Source organism: Carcharodon carcharias (assembly GCF_017639515.1).
Source record: "Carcharodon carcharias isolate sCarCar2 chromosome 35 unlocalized genomic scaffold, sCarCar2.pri SUPER_35_unloc_15, whole genome shotgun sequence".
Taxonomy (NCBI): Eukaryota; Metazoa; Chordata; class Chondrichthyes; order Lamniformes; family Lamnidae; genus Carcharodon; species Carcharodon carcharias.
Window position 1 is genome coordinate 53,483 of NW_024470707.1, and position 15,565 is coordinate 69,047.

Genomic DNA, 15,565 nt, shown 5'->3' on the forward strand with positions numbered 1-15,565 from the left:
TCCACCTCCCCCACTCCACCTCCCCCACTCCACCTCCCCCACTCCACCTCCCCCACTCCACCTCCCCCCATCCCCCTCCCCACTCCACATCCCCCCCTCCCCCACTCCCCCTCCCCCACTCCCCCTCCCCCACTCCACCTCCCCCACTCCCCCCTCCCCCACTCCACCTCCCCCACTCCACCTCCCCCACTCACATCCCCCCCTCCCCCACTCCACCTCCCCCCCATCCCCCTCCCCCCACTTCCCCCACTCCGCCCTCCCCCCCACCTCTCCCCCTCCCCCACTCCCCCTCCCCCACTCCCCCCTCCCCCACTCCCCCCTCCCCCTCCCCCCTCCCCCACTCCCCCCCACTCCCCATCCCCCTCCCCCATCCTCTTCACCCTCCCCCATCCCCCCCTCCCCTCCCCACCGCCCCCCCCCACTCCCCCACTCCCCCTCCCCCCATACCCCTCCCCCTCCCCCACTCCCCTCTCACCCTCCCCCATCCCCCTCACCGCATCTCATTTTCCTCATGAACACTCAGTCACAGAGGTCGGTTTTAAGGACCATCTTGGAAGAGTTGAGACAGAGAGAGGTGGAGGAGGTGGAGAGGTTTAGGGAGGGAATTCCAGAGCTCAGGGCCCCCCCCAGGCAGCTGAAGGCCCGGCCGCCAATGGTGGAGCGATGGGAATCGGGGGATGGTCAAGAGGCCGGAATTGGAGGAGCGCAGAGATCTCGGAGGGTTGTAGGAGGGTTACAGAGATAGGGAGGGGTGTAGGGGCTGGAGGAGGTTACAGAGATAGGGAGGGTTGTAGGGTCGGACGGGGTTACAGGGATAGGGAGGGGTGTAGTGTCCGGGGGGGGTTACGGGGGAGGGGAGTAGTGTCCGAGGGTGTTACGGGGTGAGGGGTGTAATGTCGGAGGAGGTTACAGGGCAAGGGGTGTAGTGTCGGAGGGGGTTAAGGGGGATTGGTGTAGTTTCTGAGGGGGTTACGGGGGAGGGGAGTAGTGTCCGAGGGGGTTACGGGGGAGGGGAGTAGTGTCCGAGGGGGTTACGGGGGGAGGGGTGTAGTGTCCGAGGGGGTTACGGGGGGAGGGGTGTAGTGTCCGAGGGGGTTAGGGGGGGAGGGGTGTAGTGTCCGAGGGGGTTACGGGGGGAGGGGTGTAGTGTCCGAGGGGGTTACGGGGGGAGGGGTGTAGTGTTGGAGGGGGTTACGGGGGAAGGGTGTAATGTCGGAGGGGGTTACGGGGGAGGGGAGTAGTGTCCGTGGGGGTTACGGGGGGAGGGGAGTAGTGTCGGAGGGGGTTACGGGGGAGGGGTGTAGTGTCGGAGGGGGTTATGGGGGGAGGGGTGTAGTGTCAGAGGGGGTTAAGGGGGATTGGTGTAGTTTCTGAGGGGGTTACAGGGGAGGGGAGTAGTGTCCGAGGGGGTTACGGGGGGAGGGGTGTAGTGTTGGAGGGGGTTACGGGGGAGGGGTGTAGTGTCGGAGGGGGTTCCGTCTCTCCCCGGACCATCTCCTGCCCTCCGTACCTGTCTGCCCTGCGAGGTGGTCTCGGAGATGGGCTGGGATGTCCTCCCCTCCTCCCTCCTCTCTCGGACGCTGGGATCCAGCCAGACCTGCAGTCGGGGAAGCTGGACGATGGTCAGATCCTGGCCGTGGACGTGGATCGCCCGTCCCCCCCTGGGGAGAGAGACAGGAGCGAATGGTCAATCCCCCTCCTCCTCGGTGCCCATGCCCCTCGCCTCACACCCCACCCCCCCCTTCCCCTCGATCTGTCAGCAGCAACTGTGTACACAACCTGTCTGCACTCTCAGTAAAGCCGCCTTCTCTCACCCAATGTAGCTGCTGGTTGGCTTGGCTCCTGTTAACTGTGGGTTGCTGGTGTACTCGTACACCACGTTTTCCAGAACCTTCCACGCCTGTCCGTACTTCACCGACACTTGCAGCTCCACGGTCTGGTTAGAGGGGCTGGTCCGACAGTGCAACTGGTCAAACTCCACATTCCCCACTCTGTAATACTCAGAGACAGATTGTCATCAGTAAAACACCCAGAGAGAGAGAGAGGGAGAGACAGAGAGAGAGAGGGGGGGGGGAAAAGACAGAGAGAGAGAGGGAGAGACAGAGAGAGACAGAGAGGGGGAGAGGGAGAGACAGAGAGAGGGAGAGACAGAGGGAGAGAGAGGGGGAGAGGGAGAGACAGAGAGAGAGAGACAGAGAGAGGGAGAGACAGAGAGAGGGAGGGAGAGAGGGAGAGACAGAGAGAGAGAGAGGGAGAGAGAGAGGGGGAGAGAAGAGGGAGAGAGAGAGGGAGAGGTGGAGAGAGAGACAGAAAGAGGGAGAGACAGAGAGAGAGAAAGAGAGATAGAGAGAGACAGAGACAGACAGAGAGAGAGGGAGAGAGAGAGAGAGAGACAGAGAGAGAGAGATAGAGAGAGACAGAGAGTAAGAGGGAGAAAGAGAGGGGGAGAGAGAGAGAGGGAGAGAGAAAGGGAGAGAGAGAGACAGACAGAGAGAGAGCGAGAGAGAAAGGGAGAGAGAGAGAGAAAGATACAGAGAGAGAGAGGGAGAGAGAGAGGGGGAGAAAGAGAGAGAGAAGGCGAGAGAGAAAGAGAGGGAGAGAGAGGGAGAGAGACTGAGAGAGAGATCGAGAGAGAGAGAGGGAGAGACAGAGAGGGAGATCGAGAGAGAGAGAGGGAGAGATAGAGAGAGACAGAGAGAGAGATAGAGAGAGAGACAGAGAGTAAGAGGGAGAAAGAGAGGGGGAGAGAGAGAGAGGGAGAGAGAAAGGGAGAGAGAGAGACAGACAGAGAGAGAGCGAGAGAGAGAGAGGGAGAGACAGAGAGGGAGATCGAGAGAGAGAGAGGGAGAGATAGAGAGAGACAGAGAGAGAGATAGAGAGAGAGAGAGAGAGAGGGAGAAAGAGAGGGGTAGAGAGAGAAGGGGAGAGAGAGAGAGGGATAGAGAGGGAGAGGGAGAGAGAAAGGGAGAGAGAGAGACAGACAGAGAGAGAGCGAGAGAGAAAGGGAGAGAGAGAGAGAGAGAGATACAGAGAAAGAGAGGGAGAGAGAGAGGGGGAGAAAGAGAAAGAGAGGGAGAGAGAGGGAGAGACAGAGAGAGAGACTGACAGAGAGATCGAGAGAGAGAGAGGGAGAGAGAGGGAGAGAGAGGGAGAGAGAGGGAGATACAGAGAGAGAGACAGAGAGAGAGAGAGAGACGGAGAGAGAGAGAGAGGGAGAGAGATAGACAGAGAGAGGGAGTGAAAGAGAGAGGGAGAGAGGGGGAGAAAGAGAGGGGGAGAGAGAGCATGGGAGAGAGAGAGAGGGAGAGAGAGGGAGAGAGAGGGAGAGAGAGACAGAGAGACAGAGAGAGAAAGGGAGAGAGAGAGAGACAGACGGAGAGAGATCGAGAGAGAGAGAGGGAGAGAGAGGGAGAGAGATGGAGAGACAGAGAGAGACAGAGAGATCGAGAGAGAGAGAGGGAGAGAGAGGGAGAGAGAGAGAGACAGAGACAGAGGGGGACAGAGAGAGAGACAGAGAGAGACAGAGAGAGATAGAGAGAGACAGAGAGAGAGAGACTGAGAGAGAGAGAGACGGAGAAGGAGAGAGGGAGAGAGAGAGAGGGAGAGAGAGACAGAGAGAGAAAGGGAGAGAGAGAGACAGACAGAGAGAGCGAGAGAGAAAGGGAGAGGGAGACAGAGAGAGAGAGATACAGAGAGAGAGAGAGGGAGAGAGAGAGGGGGAGAGAGAGAAGGGGAGAGAAAGAGAGAGAGAGGGCGAGAGAGAGAGGGATAGAGAGAGAGAGAGAAAGGGAGAAAGGGACGGAGGGAGAGAGACAGACAGAGAGAGAGTGAGAGAGAAAGGGAGAGAGACAGACAGAGAGAGAGGGAAAGAGATTGAGACAGAAAGAGAGACACCATGAGAGTGACAGAAAGAGAGAGGCAGACAGACAAAGAGAGATAGGAGAGGGATGCAAAGAGGGGCAGAGAAAAGAGATACACAGAAAGTGACAGGCAGACAGAGAGGGAGGGAGAGAAACTGAGAGAGAGACAGAGAGAGAGAGACAAAGAGAGAGAGACAGAGAGTGAGTAAGAGAGAGGGAGACAGGGAGTGAGAGTGACACAGAGAAAGAGAAAGAGAGAGATAGAAAGAGAGGGGTACAGAGATGGAGGGAAGGGGAGAGAAATAAAGAGAGATAGGGAGAGAGACAAAGACAGAGTGAGGCAGAGAGACAGAAAGTGAGAGAGACAGAGAGAGAGAGGCAGAGAGACAGAAAGTGAGAGACAGAGAGAGAGAGGCAGAGAGACAGAAAGTGAGAGAGACAGAGAGAGAGAGGCAGAGAGACAGAAAGTGAGAGAGACAGAGAGAGAGAGAGCAAGAGGGAGACAGAGGGAGAGAAAGTGTAAGGGAGATAAGGAGACAGCGAGAGAGCGTGAATTGGTGTGCAGGGAGAGAGGGAGTGTGAAAGGAGCTGTAGAAAGTGAAAGATGAGATACAGGGACTGTGAGGGGTACGTACATGTAACAGGGGAGGTCTCCCACAAACACACTGATATCACTCTGACTGCCCGTCAGTAACTTGGATCCTCGGAGAGTCAGTGTGGTCCCACCAGCAAGTGGCCCTCTGGTCGGAGAGAGGGAGTTGGGCTCGGGTTCCTATACAAACAAACAATCCAATCACTGGACAGAAGGCAGCTCACCGACCAATCACAAACCTGAACTGTCGGAGGGTCAGTGCTGAGGGAGCGCCGCACTGTCGGAGGGTCAGTACTGAGGGAGCGCCGCACTGTCGGAGGGTCAGTGCTGAGGGAGCGCCGCACTGTCGGAGGGTCAGTGCTGAGGGAGTGCCGCACTGTCGGAGGGTCAGTGCTGAGGGAGCGCCGCACTGTCGGAGGGTCAGTGCCGAGGGAGCACCGCACTGTCGGAGGGTCAGTGCTGAGGGAGCGCCGCACTGTCGGAGGGTCAGTGCTGAGGGAGTGCCGCACTGTCGGAGGGTCAGTGCTGAGGGAGCGCCGCACTGTCGGAGGGTCAGCGCTGAGGGAGCCCCGCACTGTCGGAGGGTCACGCTGAGGGAGCGCCGCACTGTCGGAGGGTCAGCGCTGAGGGAGCCCCGCACTGTCAGAGGGTCAGTGCTGAGGGAGCCCCGCACTGTCGGAGGATCAGCGCTGAGGGAGCGCCGCACTGTCAGAGGCTCAGTGTTAAGGGAGCCCCGCACTGTCGGAGGATCAGCGCTGAGGGAGCGCCGCACTGTCGGAGGGTCAGTGCTGAGGGAGCGCCGCACTGTCGGAGGGTCAGTGCTGAGGGAGCGCCGCACTGTCGGAGGGTCAGTGCTGAGGGAGCCCCGCACTGTCGGAGGATCAGCGCTGAGGGAGCGCCGCACTGTCGGAGGATCAGCGCTGAGGGAGCGCTGCACTGTCGGAGGGTCAGCGCTGAGGGAGCGCCGCACTGTCGGAGGATCAGCGCTGAGGGAGCGTCGCACTGTCGGAGGGTCAGCGCTGAGGGAGCCCCGCACTGTCGGAGGATCAGTGCTGAGGGAGCGCCGCACTGTCGGAGGGTCAGCGCTGAGGGAGCGCCGCACTGTCGGAGGGTCAGCGCTGAGGGAGCGCCGCACTGTCGGAGGGTCAGCGCTGAGGGAGCGCCGCATCTGCCCTCTCCGGTGGGTATAAACGACCCCAGGGCCACTATTGGAAGAGGGGTGGGCTGGGGGTAGGGGGGTGAGATCTCCCCGGTGTCCTGCGGCCGATGTTTATCCCACAACCAACAACACTAAAAAAAAAAAAGCTGGCCTGGGTCATTATCACGTGGCTGGGATCTTGCTGTGCAGACTGTCTGCTTAGGAATAGACTCCCTCATTGGTTGTGAGGGGTTTGGGAGCTGGTTAACCTTGAACCCAGATACTGGGAAGGAATTCGGGAAATGCGTTGGGATCACCCGATGGAAACTGGGTAATGTAACCACCCACCTGGTATGTGAATGTGTGGCTCGAGATGACTGGAGCTCTGCCTTTCACTGTGACCTTCACTGGTCCCGATAACTCCCTGTCGCTCGCAGACACTGTGCACACAACCCTGGCAGAGGGAGGGAGCGCAAAACAGTCAGTTTAAACACCTCACCATGTCACATCCCCCACTCTCTGTAACCTCCTCCAGCCCCTACACCCCTCCCTATCTCTGTAACCTCCTGCAGCTGCTACACCCCTCCCTATCTCTGTAACCTCCTCCAGCCCCTACAACCCCTCCCTGTCTCTGTAACCTCCTCCAGCCCCTACACCCCTCCCTATCTCGGTAACCTCCTCCAGACCCTACACCCCTCCCTATCTCTGTAACCATCCTACAACCCTCCGAGATCTCCGCGCTCCTCCAATTCCGGCCTTTTGACCATCCCCCGATTCCCATCGCTCCACCATTGGCGGCTGGGCCTTCAGCTGCCTGGGGGGGGGCCCTGAGCTCTGGAATTCCCTCCCTAAACCTCTCCACCTCTCTCTGTCTCTCTCTCTCTGTCTCTGTCTCTCTCTCTCCCCCTCTCTTTCTCTGTCTCTCACTTTCTGTTTCTCTCTCTCTCTCTCTGTGTCTCTTTCTGTCTCTGTCTCTCTCTCTCTGTCTCTCACTTTCTGTTTCTTTCTGTCTCTCTTTGTCTCTTTCTCTCTCTCTCTGTCTGTCTCTTGTCTCTTTTTCTCTGTGTGTCTCTCTCTCTCTATGTCTCTCTCTCTGTCCCTGTCTCTCTCTGCCTCTGTCTCTCGCTCTGTCTCTCTCTGTCTCTGTCCCTGTCTCTCTCTCTGCCTCTATATCTCTCTGTCTCTCTCTGTCTGTCTCTCTCTCTATGTCTCTCTCTGTCACCTATCTCTCTGTCTCTCTGTCTCTCTCTCTGTCTGTCTCTCTCTGTCTCTCTCTCTGCCTCTCTCTGCCTCTGCCTCTCGCTGTCAGTCTCTCTCTGTCTCTGTCCCTGTCTCTCTCTCTCTCTGCCTCTCTCTGTCTCTCTCTCTCTATCTCTCTCTGTCTGTCTGTCTCTCTGTTTGTCTCTTGTCTCTCTCTCTCTTTTTCTGTCTCTCTCTTTCTCTCTGTCTGTCTCTCTCTGTCTGTCTCTCTGCCTCTTTCTCTCTCTCTGTCTCTCTCTCTCTCTCTCTATCTCTCTCTCTCTGTCTCTCTCTCTTTCTGTCTCTCTCTCTCTGTCTCTTGTCTCTCTCTCTCTCTCTCTCTGTCTCTCTCTCTCTGTCTCTGGCCCTGTCTCTGTCCCTGTCTCTCTCTCTCTCTGGCTCTCTCTATCTCTGTCTGTCTCTCTCTCTCTGCCTCTCTGTCTCTCTCTCTCTCTCTGCCTCTGTCTCTCTCTCTCTCTCTGTGTCTCTCTCTCCTCCTTTAGGACGCTCCTTAAACACGACCCCTATGACTGAATCTTGGCTCTCCTGTCCCTGATACCTCCCCCTGTGCTCCAGGGCCTGATTTTATTTGATAATTGGCCCTGTCAGCCTCCTTTGGGGAGTGGGGTGGGGGGAGGTTTTGGAGCCGCTGTAGGAATACAGTTTGTCCAGCGTCCGTCCGCTATTCCCGGGATGTTCCAGACCCCCCCCCACAAGCACCTGGCGGAGGCTCGATATTTGGTGGGATCGACGATGCAAGGCAGGTCGGCTGCCTCTACCCCGTGCTCGATATCGGTGACTCTCTGTCCCAGGTCTGTCCCGGTGATGGTGAGTGAGACCCCGCCCTCGGGCGGAGCTGTGAGCGGCCAGACCTGCGGAGGGAGAGGAGGGAGAGCCCGTCATTGTCGGAGCCGTGGATAATCCGACCCCGCAACCCACCCTTCCCCATCCCCCCCTCTCCCCACCCACAGGAGAGCCAGACGGGGGAGCCAATCTGTTAACTGTCCCGGCGACACGTCTAGATGAGGGGTCACAGGGTTGGCCAGACGCGTCACTGGCGGAACCTCGGACAGCCCCACCCCCCCAACCCACCCTTCCCCATCCCCCCCCATAGGAGAGTCGAGTGGGGGAGCCAATCTGTTAACTGTCCCGGCGACACGTCGAGGGGAGGGGTCACAGGGTTGGTCAGACGCATCACTGGCGGAACCTCGGACAGCCCCACCCCCCCAACCCACCCTTCCCCATCCCCCCCCATAGGAGAGTCGAGTGGGGGAGCCAATCTGTTAACTGTCCCGGCGACACGTCGAGGGGAGGGGTCACAGGGTTGGTCAGACGCATCACTGGCGGAACCTCGGACAGCCCCACCCCCCCAACCCACCCTTCCCCATCCCCCCCCATAGGAGAGTCGAGTGGGGGAGCCAATCTGTTAACTGTCCCGGCGACACGTCGAGGGGAGGGGTCACAGGGTTGGTCAGACGCATCACTGGCGGAACCTCGGACAGCCCCACCCCCCCCAACCCACCCTTCCCCATCCCCCCCTCTCCCCACCCACAGGAGAGCCAGATGGGGGAGCCAATCTGTTAACTGTCCCGGCGACACGTCTAGATGAGGGGTCACAGGGTTGGCCAGACGCGTCACTGGCGGAACCTCGGACAGCCCCACCCCCCCAACCCACCCTTCCCCATCCCCCCCCATAGGAGAGTCGAGTGGGGGAGCCAATCTGTTAACTGTCCCAGCGACACGTCAAGGGGAGGGGTCACAGGGTTGGTCAGACGCATCACTGGCGGAACCTCGGACAGCCCCACCCCCCCCAACCCACCCTTCCCCATCCCCCCCTCTCCCCACCCACAGGAGAGCCAGATGGGGGAGCCAATCTGTTAACTGTCCCGGCAACACGTCGAGGGGAGGGGTCACAGGGTTGGCCAGACGCATCACTGGCGGAACCTCGGACAGCCCCACCCCCCCCAACCCACCCTTCCCCATCCCCCCCTCCCCCATCCCCCCCCATAGGAGAGTCGAGTGGGGGAGCCAATCTGTTAACTGTCCCGGCGACACATCGAGGGGAGGGGTCACAGGGTTGGCCAGACGCATCACTGGCGGAACCTCGGACAGCCCCACCCCCCCAACCCACCCTTCCCCATCCCCCCCTCCCCCATCCCCCCCCATAGGAGAGTCGAGTGGGGGAGCCAATCTGTTAACTGTCCCAGCGACACGTCGAGGGGAGGGGTCACAGGGTTGGCCAGACGCATCACTGGCGGAACCTCGGACAGCCCCACCCCCCCAACCCACATTTCCCCTTACCCCCTCCCCCCCCCGCCATAGGCGAGTCAAGTGGGGGAGCCAATCTGTTAACTGTCCCGGCGATACGTCGAGGGGAGGGGTCACAGGGTTGGCCAGATGCGTCATTGATGGAGGCTCAGACAGCCCCACCCCCACAAACCACCCTTTCCCATCCCCCCCGCCACCTCCCCACCCACCCACCCCCCCCACCCAACCCCACCACCCCCCAACCAACCCCCCTCACCCCCCAACACACCCCCTCCAAACCACCCAACACCATAAGAGAGCTGGATGAGGGAGCCAATCTGTTAACTGTCCCGGCAACACGTCGAGGGGAGGGGTCACAGAGTTGCCCAGAGGCATCATTGGTGGAACCTCGGACAGCCCCACCTCCCCAACCCACCCTTCCCCATCCCCCCACCCCCTACCCACCATAGGAGAGCCGGATGGGGGAGCCAATCTGTTAACTGTCCCGGCGACATGTCTAGATGAGGGGTCACAGGGTTGGCCAGACGCGTCATTGGCGGAACCTCAGACAGCCCCATCCCCCCCAACCCACCCTTCCCCATCCCCCCCACCCCCCACGCACCATTGGAGAGCCGGATAGGGAAGCCAATATGTTAACTGTCCTGGCGACACGTCAAGGGGAGGGGTCACGGCATTGGCCAGACATGTTCCCCACCCACCCCACCACCACCACCACCACCAGCCCGCCCATTGCTCGTTCCAGATCTTTGTTGAATTCAAATTCCGTGGCAGTATTCGGACCCGGGTCCCGAGAGTGTTACCCTCTGGATGACCAGCCCAGCGACATTACTACAGCGCCACCGCCAGTTACAGAGTGGAACTGCTGCGGGTTTGGTGAGAAAGGGGGTTCGGGGAGGGGGCTGCTCCTTCCTTCTTGCAGCCAGCGATTAGGAAGGCGAGTGATGTGTCCGGCCATCATTGTGATGGGGGGGGGTCTGAGTACAGGGGTGAAGATGTCTCGCTGCAATTGTATGGAGAGCCTTGGCGAGACAGCACCTGGAGTAGTGTGGACAGTTTGGGTCCCCCTTTACCTAAGGGAGGATATTATTGCCGTAGAGGGAGTGCAGCGGAGGTTCCCCAGACGAATCCCTGGGATGGAGGGACTGTCCTGTGAGGGTAGATTGAGGAGACTGGGCCCGCGCTCTCTAGAGATTCGAAGAACGAGAGGGGATCTCACTGAAATTTATTCTCACTGGGCTCGACAGGGGAGATGCAGGGAGGATGTTTCCCCCGGCTGGAGGGGGTGAGTGGGGTGGGGGGGGGAACAGTCTCAGAATAAGGGGCCGGCCATTTAGGAGCGAGATAGGGAGGAATCTCTTCACTCGGAGGGTTGGTGAATCTTTGGGATTCTCCACCCCGGAGGCCGTGGAGGTTCGGTCACCGAGTTACGTTCAAGACAGAGGTCGGTAGATTTCTAGTTATTAAAGATATTGAGGGATATGGGGGGCTGCGGGGTGGGGAGGAGGGGAGCGTTTTGACAGAGCAGGGAGCCAGGCGATCTAGGACGAGGTGAGGAACTGTCAGCTTTTCCCTGTCTTCTTTACAAAGGGGGAGTGACCGGCACTCGGAGTGAGGGGGAACCCTCCCAAGTCGGCCTACAGCTACGCAGAGAGCCAATAGGCGGGTAATCGGGAGAGCTAATCGAATGTCAGTGTTTATTGTGAGGAGAATTGAACGCAAAAGTCGGGAGATAAAAGCAAAACGACTGTGGATGCTGGAAATCCAAAACAAAAATGAAAAGTAGCTGGAAAAACTCAGCGGGTCTGGCAGCCTCTGCGGAGAGGGACACAGTTAACGTTTCGAGTCCGTGTGACTCTTCAACAGAACTAAGGAAAAATAGGAGAGGGGTGAAATATAGGCTGGTTTAAGGGGTGGGGGCTGGTTGGGACAAGCAGCCAGTGATAGGTGGAGATAACCAAAAGATGTCACAGCCAAAAGGACAAAGAGGTGTTGAAGGTGGTGATATTATCAAAAGGAATGTGCTAATTAAGGGTAGAAAGCAGGGCGAGCAAGGTACAGATAGCCCTAGTGGGGGTGGGGTGGGGTGGGGTGAAGGTACAGATAGCCCTAGTGGGGGTGGTCTGGGGTGAAGGTACAGATAGCCCTAGTGGGGGTGGGGGTGGGGTGAAGGTACAGATAGCCCTAGTGGGGGTGGGGTGAAGGTACAGATAGCCCTAGTTGGGGTGGGGTGGGGTGAAGGTACAGATAGCCCTAGTGGGGGTGGGGTGGGGTGAAGGTACAGATAGCCCTAGTGGGGGTGGGGTGAAGGTACAGATAGCCCTAGTGGGGGTGGGGTGAAGGTACAGATAGCCCTAGTGGGGGTGGGGTGAAGGTACAGATAGCCCTAGTGGGGGTGGGGTGAAGGTACAGATAGCCCTAGTGGGGGTGGGGTGAAGGTACAGATAGCCCTAGTGGGGGTGGGGTGAAGTTACAGATAGCCCTAGTGGGGGTGGTGTGAAGGTACAGATAGCCCTAGTGGGGGTGGGGGAAAGGTACAGATAGCCCTAGTGGGGGTGGGGTGAAGATACAGATAGCCCTAGTGGGGGTGGGGGAAAGGTACAGATAGCCCTAGTGGGGGTGGGGTGAAGGTACAGATAGCCCTAGTGGGGGTGGGGTGAAGGTACAGATAGCCCTGGTGGGGGTGGGGGAAAGGTACAGAGAGCCCTAGTGGGGGTGGGGTGGGGTGAAGGTACAGATACCCCTAGTGGGGGTGGTGTGGGGTGAAGGTACAGATAGCCCTAGTGGGGGTGGGGTGAAGGTACAGATAGCCCTAGTGGGGGTGGGGTGAAGGTACAGATAGCCCTAGTGGGGGTGGTGTGAAGGTACAGATAGCCCTAGTGGGGGTGGGGTGAAATAAGACTAAAAGGACATAAAAGGTAGAGATAAACAATGGGTGGAAATACATTTAAAATAATGGAAATAGGTGGGAAAAGAAAAATCTATATAAATTATTGGAGAAAAGGGGGGGGATCGGAAAGGGGGAGGGGATGGAGGAGAGAGTTCATGATCTAAAGTTGTTGAACTCAATATTCAGTCCAGAAGGCTGTAAAGTGCCGAGTCGGAAGATGAGGTGTTGTTCCTCCAGTTTGCGTTGGGCTTCACTGGAACAATGCAGCAAGCCAAGGACAGACATGTGGGCAAGAGAGCAGGGTGGAGTGTTAAAATGGCAAGTGTACAGAAGTAGGGAGGTTATGTTTCAGTTGTACAGGGCACTGGTGAGACCACATCTGGAGTCCTGTGTACAGTGCTGGTCTCCTTCTGTAAGGAAGGATGTCAATGGGTTGGAAGCAGGTCAGGGAAGGTTCACCAGACTAATACCTGGAATGGGAGGGTTGTCTAATGAAGGAAGGCTGGACAGGCTGGGCTTGTATCGCTGGAGTTTAGAAGAGTGAGAGGCAACTTGATTGAAACCTTTAAGATCCTGAGGGGACTTGACAGGCTGGATGTGGAGAGCATGTTTCCTCTTGAGGGAGAATCTAGAACTTGGGGGTCACTGTTTAAAAATAAGGGGTCACCCGTTTAAGACAGAGATGAGGAGAAATTTATTCTCTCTGAGGGTCGTGAGTCTTTGGACCACTCTTCCTCAAAAGGTGGAATATATCTAAGGTAGAGGTGGATAGATTCCTGATTAACAAGGGGGGGGGGTGAGAGGTTATCGGGGATGGTCAGGAACATGGGGTTGAGGTTACAGTCCGATCAGCCGTGATCTTATTGAATGGGGGAGCAGGGATCGAGGGGCTGAATGGCCTCCTCCTGCCTCCTAACTCGTACGGTGGAGCGGTATTGTGTCCAAGTTCTGGTTTCTTTATCGATTTGGTGGGGAGGGGGGGTGGGGAGGGGGTGGGAGAGGCATATCCGAGAGGGGAGTGCAAGAGAGGGTCGCTGGAGAGTTCCGTGTGGGCGTCACTGGCCGGACTGGCCTTTTGTTACCCGTCCCTAATTGCCTCTTGAACTCGAGTGTCTGTGGCTGGGGGGCCATTTCGGAGGGGGGTGGGGGTTGCAGTTAAGTGGCTGCGGGGTCTGGAGTCACGTGTAGGCCAGACCGGGTAAGGATGGCAGATTTCCCTCCCTAAAGGGGCATTAGTGAACCAGATGGGGTTTTTTTTTAACAACATTCGATGATAGTTTCAGGGTTCATGTGACTGAAACTGGCTTCCAAGCCCAGGTTTTATTCAATGAATTTAGATTCCAACAGCGGCGGCCGGGGTGGGATTTGAACCCGTGCCGCCCTCCCTCTCAGGGCATCAGCCTGGACCTCTGCATTACTAGCCCAGTGACAATACCACTACGACACCCTCTTCCCCCTTTTACGGACGACAGTGACAAGGGGGCCACCCTACGAGGGGCAGATCGAGTAGGACGGGGCGATGTTCACCGGAGGGTGGAGGGGGGGTTGGGGGGGGGCGTGAGGGTGGGGGGGGTGGGGTCGTCCTGGGGTGAGGAGGAGCTCCCTCGCTCGGAGGGTCGGCGGATCCCTGCATGTCTCCAGCCCGGGCCGAGAGGTTTTTAATGGGTACGAGGAAGGGGCGGGTGGGTGGGTGGGATGGAGAGCGCAGCCGAGGTAGGGGGCCAATCCGTTGGCACTGGGCTGGAGTGCCCACGCCCCTGCCGCCCGTTTCCTGAGATCGGGGCAGGGCTGTGATGCCCCCCACAGTCGAATAGTTCACTCGGCGTCGAACCTGTTCCACACTCACCTGCTCGATCCTGGGGAGGGGGCAGCTCTGTACCACCTGCGCCGGGCAGGACTCCTGGTACACGCAGGCGGGCACGTCCCCTCCGCACCACACACAGCCCAGCCTGACATCAGTCACCTGGCAGCGGCTGCAGTCCGATTGGCCGATGGCACAGTCGTAGAGGGTGACTGCGGGAGACAGAAGCACAGAGGGTCACAGTCCGGGGTGGGGGTGGAGGCAAAGGGGCGTGGCAATCCCTCCCAGTATCACAGTGCCAACCCTCCCAATACCCACCCTCCGACAGCGCGGCACTCCCTCAGCACTGACCCTCCGACAGTGCGAGGCTCCCTCAGCACTGACCCTCCAACAATGCGGCGCTCCCTCAGTACTGACCCTCCGACAGCGCGGCGCTCCCTCAGCACTGACCCTCCGACAGTGCGAGGCTCCCTCAGCACTGACCCTCCGACAGTGCGGCGCTCCCTCAGTACTGACCCTCCGACAGCGCGGCGCTCCCTCAGCACTGACCCTCCGACAGTGCGAGGCTCCCTCAGCACTGACCCTCCGACAATGCGGCACTCCCTCAGAACTGACCCTCCGACAGTGCGGCGCTCCCTCAGCACTGACCCTCCGACAGTGCGGCACTCCCTCAGCACTGACCCTCCGACAGTGCAGCGCACCCTCAGTACTGACCCTCCGACAGTGCGGCACTCCCTCAGCACTGACCCTCCGACAGTGCGGCACTCCCTCAGCACTGACCCTCCCACAGTGCGGCGCTCCCTCAGCACTGACCCTCCCACAGTACGGCGCTCCCTCAGCACTGACCCTCGGACAGTGCGGCGCTCCCTCAGCAGTGACCCTCCCACAGTGCGGCGCTCCCCCAGCACTGACCCTCGGACAGTGCGGCGCTCCCTCAGCACTGACCCTCCGACAATGCGGCGCTCCCTCAGCACTGACCCTCTGACAGTGCGGCGCTCCCTCGGCACTGACACTCCGACAGAACGGCACTCCCTCAGCACTGACCCTCCGACAGTGCAGCGCTCCCTCGGCACTGACCCTCCGACAGTGCGGCGCTCCCTCAGCATTGACCCTCCGACAGTGCGGCGCTCCCTCAGCACTGACCCTCCGACAGTGCAGCGCTCCCTCAGCACTGACCCTCCGACAGTGCGGCGCTCCCTCAGCACTGACCCTCCGACAGTGCAGCGCTCCCTCAGTACTGACCCTCCGACAGTGCGGTGCTCCCTCAGCACTGACCCTCCGACAATGCGGCGCTCCCTCGGCACTGACCCTTTGACAGGTCTGAAAATTCACACCCTGGTCCCAGAATGAAGGAATCCTCCCCTTACCTGTCAAGTCTGTTCTACTGTCAATTCGGGATGAGCCTCCTGTCTGGACATAAACACTGACTTCATATACCATTCTCGCAGCTGAATAATGAAACTGTGCAGGAAGAAGACACAGAGTCAGAAATATTCAGACAAGATTCAATCCCAGTAACTCACTCCCGGGTATCTGTTATTCTATATATAAACCACCCCGAACCCCCGATTAGATTCCAGTCTGTAACTCACTCCCAGGTATCTGTTATTCTATATATAAACCCCACCGAACCCCTCGATTAGATTCCAGTCTGTAACTCACTCCCGGGTATCTGTTATTCTATATATAAACCACCCCGAACCCCTCGATTAGATTCCAGTCTGTAACTCACTCCCAGGTATCTGTTATTCTATATATAAACCACCCTGAGCCCCCCGAT

The 15,565-nt window shown here is 58.7% G+C and overlaps 1 protein-coding gene across 1 annotated transcript in view; it reads right to left on the reverse strand.

Annotated features, from left to right (window-relative positions):
* Nucleotides 1-15,565, reverse strand: part of LOC121274196 (plexin-B1-like) — a 158,580-nt gene that overhangs the window by 44,897 nt on the left and 98,118 nt on the right. Inside the window, exons 12-18 of the mRNA XM_041181394.1 lie at nt 15,153-15,246; nt 13,831-13,997; nt 7,550-7,701; nt 5,939-6,044; nt 4,496-4,632; nt 1,815-1,991; nt 1,511-1,661 (exon numbers count right to left, since the gene is read on the reverse strand). Coding sequence (XP_041037328.1) covers nt 1,511-1,661; nt 1,815-1,991; nt 4,496-4,632; nt 5,939-6,044; nt 7,550-7,701; nt 13,831-13,997; nt 15,153-15,246 — 984 coding nt within the window. The remainder of the gene's footprint in view (nt 1-1,510; nt 1,662-1,814; nt 1,992-4,495; nt 4,633-5,938; nt 6,045-7,549; nt 7,702-13,830; nt 13,998-15,152; nt 15,247-15,565) is intronic.